This window comes from Vulpes vulpes, chromosome 10 (genome assembly GCF_048418805.1).
Source record: "Vulpes vulpes isolate BD-2025 chromosome 10, VulVul3, whole genome shotgun sequence".
NCBI classification, from domain to species: Eukaryota; Metazoa; Chordata; class Mammalia; order Carnivora; family Canidae; genus Vulpes; species Vulpes vulpes.
Window position 1 is genome coordinate 78,503,255 of NC_132789.1, and position 12,392 is coordinate 78,515,646.

General features: G+C 35.1%; 1 protein-coding gene across 2 annotated transcripts in view; it reads right to left on the bottom strand.

Moving 5' to 3' along the window:
* Nucleotides 1–2,954: 2,954 nt before the first annotated feature.
* NUP37 (nucleoporin 37) overlaps nt 2,955–12,392 on the bottom strand; it is a 41,854-nt gene continuing 32,416 nt past the window's right edge. For both annotated transcript variants that reach the window (XM_026013066.2, XM_026013067.2), the window contains 4 exons: nt 6,081–6,262; nt 5,542–5,592; nt 3,699–3,792; nt 2,955–3,215 (listed from right to left, as the gene is read on the bottom strand). In XM_026013066.2, the coding sequence (XP_025868851.1) occupies nt 3,102–3,215; nt 3,699–3,792; nt 5,542–5,592; nt 6,081–6,262 (441 nt within the window). In that variant the 3' untranslated portion in view covers nt 2,955–3,101. The remainder of the gene's footprint in view (nt 3,216–3,698; nt 3,793–5,541; nt 5,593–6,080; nt 6,263–12,392) is intronic.

Here is a 12,392-nt window from a genome sequence, read left to right on the forward strand (position 1 = left end):
TTTTGGAATTCTTTCCCAATGCCTGTTAAAGTAAATGTTTTTGAATCAGCAAGGTGTTAGATTAAAGAAACAGAGTGTTCTCTCCTGTCCCTGTTACTGAGCACACCGACAGCTTGATAAAGATCTATTGGAACAGAATGTTGCTTCTGAGGACTTGACTATGCTCTCATGAGGAATATGTGGAAATGGACCGTCATAATGGTGATTTTTACTTTGTAATTTTATTTGGGCTCAAAACTAAGGCTATTACGGGTTTCATATAAAGTTGGGTTGAGTTTAACTTTTAGAGCTACAGGAAAACATGGGGAATAATCTGGAGCAAATACTTGTTCTCTCCTCAGAAATCAGTCTTGGGCACAATACTGTCTCATAACTTCCCAATCAGCATTTCTGGGATAATGTCAGATTTTGGACAATTACAAAAAACCAGACACAAATGTGCAAACCAGATTTCAATTTCTTCTTCACTGACATGAGATTTAAAACAGCAACAGGAACATTTCTAGGTCAGTGTCAATATGTAGTCACAAATTACCAAAGAAACAAATTGGAGTGCATGGGTGTGTGATTTTGTGTTTTGGCATGGGAGAGACATTGAAATATTCACGGTGTACAAGCCAAATCATAAAAATAAAATAGGACTTATGATCCCATCATTTTGAAAGAGTGGGATTTAGTTCTGACATCTTGCAGATTTGTGATATCCCGACTTTTGCTTCAATAATCCTAAATAATATAAGTTTTACAACATAACTTTTTTTCTTTCTACAATGTTTGTAAGTGAAGCAATCCTCAGGAAAACTTATTTTCAACAGAAGTCCTCTTAGATATACAGAAACATGGAAAAACTAAAAATGTGTATGGGATACATACACATACACAAAATCAGAACTCATGTTATTTATCAGGAATTAGAAGTTATGCCCAATAAAAATTTTTCATTAAATACTGCCTCCTGTGTTAGTCTAATTTAAACATAGTTTACCAAGAACAAAGTTTTCTAAGGAAAAAGAATGCCATTACATCATTTAAAGTAACTGGACACGGTAAAATTTAACAAATGCTTATTCAGGATAACCTGAATACTGTTCCTGAAGCTAAGAGGTAAAGATATCCCTCTCATTTCTTGAGACTTTAGTGTCACCAGAGTCATCATATTAATTTACAAATGAAACAACCATTTTCTCATTTTAAGGGTAACACTTCCCACCTCGTTAGCATAAATCCACAAATTTGGTCCTTATAGGACCCCTGTGGGCTATCTTTTCCCAGGACAGCTTCCCTTAACACATTGTAGTCTTATTAGGTTACTTCTTCAGACAAATTATTTTTGGGTAAGCTTTCATTCCCATTTCCTAAACAACCAAAATACAAGGCCAACGTACCTTTTCAATCTCCATTATAATCACAACCCATTCAATTACTAAGTCAACTTTCCTGAGGATAAAACAATTTTCAAATACACTGGCTCAATCTGTCATCTCAATATGTACCCCTTATTTTGGGGACACATCCTGAAATGACAAATTTTTACAAATTCTTTTGCCTATCCTAATGCTATTGAGGGTTCTCTGTTCCATCACAGAGATTGTTAAAAGGAAGTATATAAAAATTCCCTGCTCTTTGTCTTAAGTTTCAATCTGCTTATGAAAGGGTAAACTATTCCTACTATTTGGTAATATTTTATTGTATCAAATAACTGACTTGGAAATTGTTATGCTATGCACTTTTGTCATCTGTACTTTAAGCAGTAACAGTTTATACCAAACATCTACATAATTACAAAATTTATTGCATTAAAATTATCTGCAACATTTGTCTCTTAAAGCTAATTTTCTTGATTCCATAAGATATGTATTATAAGACATCTTATGAATAATAAAACACTTGAGTAAAAAAATTCATTGGCATTATTAAGTAAATATAACACCTAAATTCCTCAAAAATAAGAACTGTACATCTCTGAAATAAATTAATAATACCTACAAATCCCTGAACCATGAGGTAGACCATCAGAGGTGTTTTTATTCATGTTAACTTAACCCTCACAATAACTCCACGAGACAGTGACTCCTAGTTCCATTTTACAAGAGGAAATGCAGTTGTAGAGGGTATTAACTCACACAGCCGCAGAGTTTGTAGGAATCAATTTTTTTCTATACTTGACTGATAAACAGAACTATAATCTTATACTCTTCAGATTACAACATGATGTGTCCCAGAAACATGATATGGCTGCCTTGCATAATGATAATTTCAAGGATTTTGAGACGGTGAAGAGTTCTACTGACACTAGGTATCATCTCAAAAACATTTCAGTTTCTGGGGTAAAAATGGTGAAGATTCATAAAAGGCAGAGGCTGTCAAGATAGTAAATTATAATCTATATTTCAAGGTTATCTTTATTCTATACACCAGATAGAACTTCTAAGAATGTTGAGATGTCTAGTCAAAAGAAATCTGCATATAGTAAACAGGGTTGAGTAAATTGATCACATTTTTAAAAAATGAAAATCATTCTTTATATTAAATTGAATAATAATCTTTTATAATTACTGAGAAATTGTAAGAGCCTTACACATACAGACTGCTAACAAAAATGCATACACCCACACATATACATGGAACCACTTCCAGAGTAACACTGAAATGAAAGACCTTTACCTTTTGTAAATGTTTGTGTCTCTGAGAATTAGGAAAGCAGTATATATTTCAAGTATAGAGGACAGGATATACTTTGGATAATCCTCTGAAAAATCACAAATACATATGCTTCCTTAGTCATCTCTTTTCCAGAGCTGCTGAGTCAATTATAGTCTTAAAAGATGATTTAAAAAAATGTATGTGTGTGTTATGTGTACATATGTGTTTATATATGTGTGTGTGTATATATATATATATACACATATATATACACACACGCACGCACAGAAACACAGAACAGAGAAGGAAAATGATTTTTCAAACCATTATTTTATTTAACAGAAGCAACTGGGACATTTCTAGAGCGTACAGTATATTTGATATAAAAATAAGAAATTCTTCAAAATATGTATTAAAAATACAGAGTTTATGTATCTAAGGTACAGAGAAAATTTGTTCTACATTTCAGTTACCCAAAACAACAACTTGTGGTCTCCTCCAATTGCACACAGTGGGAGAGTTCTATGCCAGGAAAGACCAGATCCGACGGCTACAGAACCAATGAGGACAGGCTACAAAATACATGAAGAATTAAACTTAATAAATCACCAAAGTTGATAAGTAAAACTACCCTTCAAAAACAAGAAATGCATCGATAAATTGTTTTTGGTTAACATAGTGGAAAGAGAATTAAAAATTTGCTTCCTCATAGGTGAAACACACACATTATTTGTTTGCAGCTGGCTAGAATGAAGGATACAAATAACCTATGAAAACTGTTGTAGCTTAGACTCAAACATTTTTGTAGCCTAAACCAAGCAAGCAAAATTATTATATTTCAATGAAAAAAGAAATAAAATGCTTCTTACATGAATAATGGCAACAAGTCTGTTACCACCAGCAATTTAAACATCAAAAAATGCTTTCTTTTTCTTTTTTTTATGATAAGACATTCATAAATGTGTTTAGTTACACATTACAAATTTGGGGCTATGAGTAAAAAAGTAAAAAACACACATTTAAAAACACATGCCACAAAACAACTCCTAAATTACCTGAGGGTGTCCTAAATGATGAATTTGAAATTGACTTGCAATTTTGCCAGGATAACCAGTGGTTGCAAACAAGTTCTCATTAATTGTGGACCACCTGAGGAAAGACAAAAATATGCTTAGTATCTTAGAGATAACTATAAGCTTTTCTAAACAAGTTATTCCTTTTTGCACAAAACCGATAGTTTTGTAAGTCTAAATTTGTTAATACAGCTTTACAACTGGACTGGAAATTTCAGGGAAGTTAGCTATAAATATTTTCTCATTCTGTGAATATTTATTAAACGCTTATTACCATGTGCCACTTTGTTAGGTTCCAAAGTTACACAAAGTTAGCAGTTCTTATAACCAAAGGGCTAGCAGTGTGGTAGGAGATATAAACAAGGCATCAGACAAATATAAAATATTTCACAGTGCAATACATTAAAAAAAAATTTAACGTTCTCATTGACATTCGTTATAAAATTAGTGATAAATTCATGCATTTAAACTCCTTGGGATGAATACAAACAACTAGAATATTTGGATATTTGAATATTTAAGTTTCAAAATATCCCAGACATTGAAATACAGTGAATTAATGAATCAAAAAGCATTAATATAGCTTCAGTGACATGCCTAGTACTGTAATAAGTGCAAAAGGGAAGATAATAAGAAAAAACAAAGGATTTTTCTGACCATAAAAGAAAAAAAAAAAAACAAACAAAAAAGAAGAAAAAGAGAAAAGGCTAAAGTCAAGTTAATATTTTTATATGGGCAGACATTAGTTGTTGTCCAATAGCCTTTCTGACATTTTCTCAAGCTAACTGAACCCCAACTACATTCTGACAGTGTGTTCAACCCCAAGGGATGACACGCAATGAGAACAATTCCTAATAAGAGAAGAGTGCTCCTTCCTCTCCTCGTACTTTGGACAAGCTTGTACAAGGCTATGATGCCTGGAACTCTGGTAGTCATCTCATGACAGTGAAGCAACAAGCCCGAAGCCAGGCCGTGGTAGATGGATGGAGAGGGAGGGGGCTGAACTCTTGGCAGTGATGACCTACTAAAGCCAATCCTCGAGACTGCCTCCTTCAGAAGCCTTTACATCTCTGTGATGTGCTCACATTTCTGAAATCAGAGTGCACCTTACAATCTATGACATTCTTACATTTTCTTGAATATATTTTTTTATAAGGTGTACAAAAAATGATGGTGTCCCCAAGTCCTATAATTTTATTGGAGTTGTAAGAAATGTACTACTGGTTTTAGTCTCCGTTAGTAGTTTTCATGTTATTTGAAATTAAAAGCACCCTAATGACTACTTTATGCAATGGAATATTATGCAAAAATCAATGAGAAAGATTAAGATGTACATATTAAAGTAGAAAAAAAGTCACAGATACAAAATATACTGTTTTCTCATTTAAAGCATAATAATGAAGTTTACATGATTTTAAGTGCATAAACACAGGCCCGTGCATAAACACGGGCCCACCTACACTTTACATCTTTATCAGAACAAACTATAAGGAAGTATATAACCCAAATTGTTGGAGTGGTATTAGTGGAGTGGCCATGTGTTTTGTATTTTATAAAATTCTTCAAAGAAGGAAAAAAAAATTCTTCAAAGAAAATATTGGAAAACAAACCACTCCCTCACCCAGACCAAAAGACCAAAGCAAAGATGTAGTTAAGAAAGCAAAATAATCATCTATTAAAAAAAAATCAGAAAAGGAACACAAAAACAAACATGCCCCCAATACCTCAATGCAAAGGAGAAGATTGGGAAAGTATTTGAGATGGTGGCACAACATGTAACAAAATAAAATCATCAAATATAACTCCAACAAACATGGTACATTACCTGAATAAACAGGCTTGATCCATGTGGACAGGTCTCTTATCTTGAGGATAACTAAAAGATAACATTTTTGTATTTTATGAATTTATGTGCTGGTCTCAAGTAGAGGAACTTAAATTAAGGTTTAAACGGTATTTTTTCTTTAAAGGACACAATGCCCAATGTACTTAAACTGTGACAAAATTCCAAATAAGCACTGGATTAACATAAATGAAATATGACAGAGACATAGATCTGATTTAGAACCATGATAGAACACCATTGTTCAACAGAGTCAATGGTTTTCTTCTTCTTTTAACATAAACATTGCTCAGATCAAAGATTTCTTCCTTTGCATTGTTCTTCCTCAGTTACTATCTGTAAACCTGCAAAGCCTGGGCATATATCTCTGTTATGTAAGAACCAACAGCTCTGATCTTTCTGCAGGAGACTTGTTTCTGCTCTACAGTGAGGCTCAGGGAGACAAGAATGGCTCTGTGGACCATTTAGCAATAGCCACTGACTTTTTTTGTAAGCAACAGATAAATATACTAAGAAAGTACCTGGATCGAGTAATATCCCAAATTAACCAATCATTTCCTGCAACAGCTCCAACTTTGAAGGTATTTTTTAAACACCAGTGGGCTGACATTAATGGCATCTGTTCTGATTCAAGAGATAAAATAGCCTGTTGAGTCAAAAGATCATAAAACCGGATTGTTCCATTCTTCTCTGCAACCATCAGCTGTAAGACAGAAAAACAAAACGACAACAAAAAAAACTCAATTCACTAGCCAAATCTGAGGCAGAAATTCACTATTATATAGTAATATGCAAATATCTGCGTATATTACAAATGGGACATCAAATGTAAATGAAATAGGAGAGGCCTACATACAAAAAATTTCTGTCAAATATTTAAAAACTTACAGAAAATTGGTGAAAGACTCAGGAAAATTTGGTACAATTTTAAATGATGATGTATAGTTACCAGGAAAAAAAATAAACCCAAAGAATTATTCTGGGAAAAGCTATAGCTTCAAGTTAAGTAGTCTAGAATGGATAGAGAGCTAAGTGTGTATTTCTCAACAGAGATATATTATGTTTACACATCCTTATGAGATATGAATTTGTTCCCAGAATGGAAGGCAGCATAGTGTGAGGAACATGGCTGCTTCCTCCACTTAAAAGCTAAGTGACTGGCCAAATTACAAATCTTTGATTGGCAGCTTTCTCCTTTCTAAAATGGATATGTGAGGATAAGAATAGCTACAGCATTTTTGTGCTGATTAAATGAGCAATACATGGGAGCGCCTGGCTGGCTCAGTACATAGAGCATGTGACTTTTGATCTTGGGGTTGAGAGTTTGAGTTCCATATGTTGGCTGTAGAGATCACTTAAAAAAAAAAAAAAAAAGTAATATATGTAAAGCACCCAGTACAATGCTTGACAAATGTTAGCCACTCACTCAGTAAATAGTAGTTACTCTTATTTCAGTTTCTCCTTTATTCTAAAATACTACTGATTTAAGATGTTGAACTTGCTTGCTTCCTTCCTTCCCCTCTCCCTCTCCTTCCCTCCCTTCGTATCTAAGAAATATTTTATCAATGCAAAAATGATTATAAGATAAATTTCAATCTTACAAAATATTAAGATGTGAAAAAATTTATTTCTCAAAGAAGCAAGGCATTAGGATACTCACTTATGGCAGTTAAGGTAAAGAGATCACTATGAATGGTAAGTAAGTGTTGCCCAAATAAAATAACAAAATGCTTTAAAAACTTTCTGTTTTCTGTAAAGTTCTAACTTTTACAGAATGGTCTTGTAATTCTGATTATATAAAGGTGAAAACATTCCTGAAGGTGTGAAGTACCAGTGGTAGCCTGGAAAGAATGAGAGACTGAATATCAATAATCATGGGTGCTACTAATCTGTTGAGTGACCTGGAGTTTGCTTTTTTCCTATCTGTGAAATGTTAGATAATTACATCAGACTCAAAATGTTTCCATCTGGCTATAAGTAAGATTATATATCACAGTACTTTTCTAAACCCTTAAAAGTATTGTTACTACTTCTAATAAGATATCATGTCTGGCTCAGAACCACTGGCAATCATTCTATTATTCATCATCTAGGAGACCATCACCAAGCATCTGCCTCTTCCTTCCCCCACTGTTTACACAGACTTGAGTCTTATTATTCAGGGTAGGTAGAGTCTATTAAGTTGCTGCAAACAAGGAATTAGTGAATATTGAACACTGATCCTAGAGGAAATAAAGGGTTGGGTTCTTGTGAGTCTCTGGGCATAGTATTTTTTTGTAAGCTGACCAATATATAATCTTGTCTTATGTATGTTTAAAAATACCATATTTCATATTTATTGATTAACAGAACCCACAGCTGGGGTGCCTGGGTGGTGCGGTCGATTAAGTGGCTGACCCTTGGTTTTGGCTCAGGTCTGATCTCAGATTCTTGAGATCAAGCTCCTCATTAGACTCCACACTCAGCACAGACTCTGCTTGAGGTATTCTCTTCATCTTTCTCTGCCCTTCTCCTTCTCCTCACTCCTCAAATAAAATAAATCTTAAAAAAAACAAAAAACAAAAAACAAACAAAAAAAACCCCAACAAACCTCACAGCTACCAGCACTCTAGCTCAGGCTTGAATAAAGCTTATCTAACACAATGTATTTTCTCCATAAAGCACATCACAGCCTTCTGGCACTTAGGAATTCTAGACCGTATTTTAGCACTTATGCTTGGGGGGCCATTTTACACGGTGAAATCACCAACAAAAAGCACAAAAATGTAGCCCTAAATAGACCACAAATAGGACACTTTTTTTAGAGTATGAGGACTAAAACAAGAAGGCAAGAGCACTGGCCTCATTCAGCCTTAGCTGGAAATGTGCTCATTGGCCAACTCAAATTTCTTGTTACTTTGAGCATGTCTGTGACTGTGAAATGCCATGAGTACTGATACTGGGGTTATAAATAAGTTCCAGTGAGTAGACAAACTTGCAGATATGGAATCTGTGAATAAAGAAGATCAACTTTATATATATTATATATGTTTATGCAAAATACAATGATAATTTCAACAGAAGTCAAAAGTAAGAGATGATCCTTGATATCAAGAAATTTCCCATTTCAGGGCACCTGGGTGGCTTAGTTGGTTAAGTATCTGCCTTCGGCTCAGGTGACCCCGGAGTCCTGGGATTGAGCCCCCACGTGGGGCTCCTTGCTCAGTGGGGAGCCTGCTTCTCCCTCTGCTTGCTGTTCTGTCAAATAATAATGAAAAAGAGTTTTCCCATCTAGAGAAGAGAATTATGAAAAAAAAAAAAAAAAAAAAAAAAAAGGACCATAGACTATAAGTAGAATATTGGTAGTCTTTGCAATTACCGGATTCTTAATAGAAAAGAAAGAACTTAAAACTACTCTTTAATAGGCAGATGTTAAAATAATACTAATACTACTAACAATAACAACAGGTCAGTGACATATATGACAAGATCAAATTCAACACTGAGCTTTTATATGCCCTGTCTTATTGAGCCTCCTAATCACTGTATGAAGAAATTACTATCATTAATCCCATTTTTCAGAGGAGGAGACTGAGGCAGAGCCTGCAACTGCATTCAGGTCCTGAACCAAGGTCTGACTACAGAGCACATGTATTTCTTATTGTAAGTTGGACTGTGAAGGTCGGTGAATGGTCTGGTGAGCTATATATAGCTGAGGGTGGGGAAGCAGTGGAAATGGGAGGAGACCAAGGGAGCCTTACCAGAATTTATAAAAATATTTGAGATTTCGAGCCTGACTCTAAAAATCTTAAGGATTTCAGGTATAAATTATGGATTGTGGACAGGCAAAGTTCATCTGGGCCAGGTCCTAAATTAGGAGAGGCAACCAAAGAGGTGGTTTAGAAAAGACCTTGTTTGGGTGGGTCCTAGCTCTGCTGTATGATCTCAAGCAAATGACCTCACATCCTCATCAGTAAGAATAGAGCTAATAACAGTACCTATTTCATAGTGTGGTATGAGGATGGTATGATTTAATTAATATATGTAAAGGACTCAGAACAGTCTTAGCACAGTACAGACACTCAAAAAACATTCACTATTATTATAGGTTGAAATCAGATTGAATACTCAGTTATTTATCGTTTTTTAAACTATGCTCAATTGTGATGATAGGTTATTTTTTAGGTTGAAAGCAGAGTAAAAACGTTAAGTAAGTTTGGGAACTGCTGTAGCTAAGAAATTTACAGAAGAATTTTTCCTTTAGGACTTTTCTCAGAACCATAAACAGAATATGCATTGAATCTTCAGAGGGGAAATATCTTTTGCAGCACAGAACACTAGAACTTGAACTAGAGTGAGGTCAAATCTGTGACTGTGTGGCCTTGGGCTAATTACTTATTAGCCTTTTCATGCTTCAGTTTTATTTACCAAATGAATAGAAAAATGTTACCAACCTCAGTGTTTTGTGAAAATTACAAAAGAGAACACATGTAAAATACTCAGCACAGTTCCTGGCACTCAGAAAGCATTCAGCAAGTGTGGTTGTTACACTTCATGTCATTTAGTAACAGTCTACTCTCTAAGAGTCAGAGATGAAGATGTCCTCAGTCCCAATTCTCTTGATTCCATGACATCCTAAACTTTTGGTTCTGTTACTACTACCTGGTAAAATCCTAGCTCCAATTGTGGTTAATTAGATTTAAGTTCTTAATTTCTTGAGATATTTTGATTTTTGTATCTTTTACTATTAAATGCTTGCGCCTGCTTTGTGGTTTCCAGACTACATGCTCTTTTGTGTAGTTCACATCTCACATGATTTTCATAAGAATTCTATGACACAGGTAATCATGGACCTACCTCTCTTCTCTGGCTGCCTCATTTTCATCCAGACTAAGCAAAACAGAACAAAAATCCTGGGCTTGATTGGATATATCAGACCAAAGAGAACCACTAGATCACTTTAGTAGTAGTGTCAACAATGACAAACAGCTAAAATCGATCTAGTGCTTATTATGTGACAGGTTCTCTTTTAAGGACTTTCTAAGAGTTCACTTATTTAGTCTTCATGAGTTTCCATTTTACAAGAGGAAGAAGTAAAGGCAGTGACTGACAGCTTTTGTGACTTGCCTGAGATCACACAGCTAGTATGTGGTAGAACTGGGACTGGACTCCAAGCTTAATCACTTTTTTGTCGCTTTTCCGTATTTTAGGTTTTTGAGTTTAGGGGTGACATGATGAAACTGGTATTTTAAGATTAGCTTAACTGAAGTGAGCAAGAAAGATCAAAGGGTGGAGAGCCAAAACTTTTGAAACAGCTAAGCCTTGGCGAGAGTTACTTGTGGGAACAGAAAGGTGAAGGATGCACCTAATGACAGAGGAGTGTATTCTACTCATGTGTTCCTAGGGAAGGAAAAATTAAAAACCTGGAAAAGGCTGCATATACGGAAGGAAGACATCAAAGGCAAGGTCAGGATTTTTTGAGTGTATGTGATCTACAGCAGGGACTTCCAAACATTCTGAAGGCATGGAAGCAATAAATGGAGGAGGTGGGGTGGGATGGAGTTTTAATGATATACAGAAGAAAAACAGAAATTAACTTAAAGCACATGGAGGAAAGGGGTCTGAATCACAAGCATTAAGATACAAGTTTTGGGATAGAAGTTGTAAAAAAAAAGTTCTCATTTGTCATCTAGGTCACAGATTTTAAAAAGTAGCCTACTTGGGGTGCTTGGGCAACTCAGTTGGGTAAGCATCCAACTCTTGATTTCGGCTCAGGTCATGATCTCAGGATCTCATGATCTCAGGGTTAGTAGATTGAGCCCCATGTCAAGCTCCGTGCTGGATGTGGAGCCAGCTTAAGATTCTTTCCCTCTCTAACTGCCTTACCCCCTCATGTACTCTCTCTAGAAAAAAAAAAAAAAGGTAGGCTATTGTATTCATACACGGTAATATTAATATTTAGGTAGACCCACTGCTATAGGGGAGAAATCTGGCAGGAAATAAAATATAGGGCCTGGTTTCAAAAATAATACTTATAGACAGAACAATCCCTATTTATGTAATATGAATAAATTGCAAAATTTTACTCATGCAAATATATAGGCTGTATATTAAACAAGCTTTCATGGCATCCCAAGGCTCAGAGAACATACTTATATAGTCTGGTATATAGTCTGGGACATCTCAGCTCAGCATTACTTCCTCAGTGAAGGCTAATGTGCAGATCTGATTAATGCTTTTTTATGTCATTGATCTATTCACTGGATCTTTTTATTCCAACACTTAAAATCTGTGTTGCTGTATTTACATGTTTTTCTTCCTGATAAGCCATTCATTGTATAACTTAAGGGCAAGGGCTTTATTCATTCTTTTATCCCCTTTTACACATAGAATGCAGTATAGATGAGAACTACCCTTTCTAACAATTCACAAATACCTGGTGAAAGAAGAGTTGGCAGAGGAGAAAGAAAAAGGGAAGGTCTACCTATATGTGCTCAAGAGGACTAGAATAATGCAGCTTCAAAAAGCAAGTGAGCAAGGTTTCAAGATAGAAGTAACAGAAACGGTTTCCTTATCTGTTAAATGAGGATCGTCATAGTTGCTATCTCATAAGGTTGCTGTTAAGGATTAAGTGAGCTAACAAGAAATGCTGACAATGGGCCAAGTACATTTAGCACTATGTAAGGGTTTGCTATAATTAATCAAGCTCATCTTTTTGGGCAGTGTGAGGATGGAAAAGAGTCAATAGAGAAGCATGAAGACATTGGAGAGCACTAAAAAAGATACTGAGGGAACTGGCATGAGATCTACACAGCTAAAGAAATAACTTTATCAAGATGGACTTAGTAACTTCT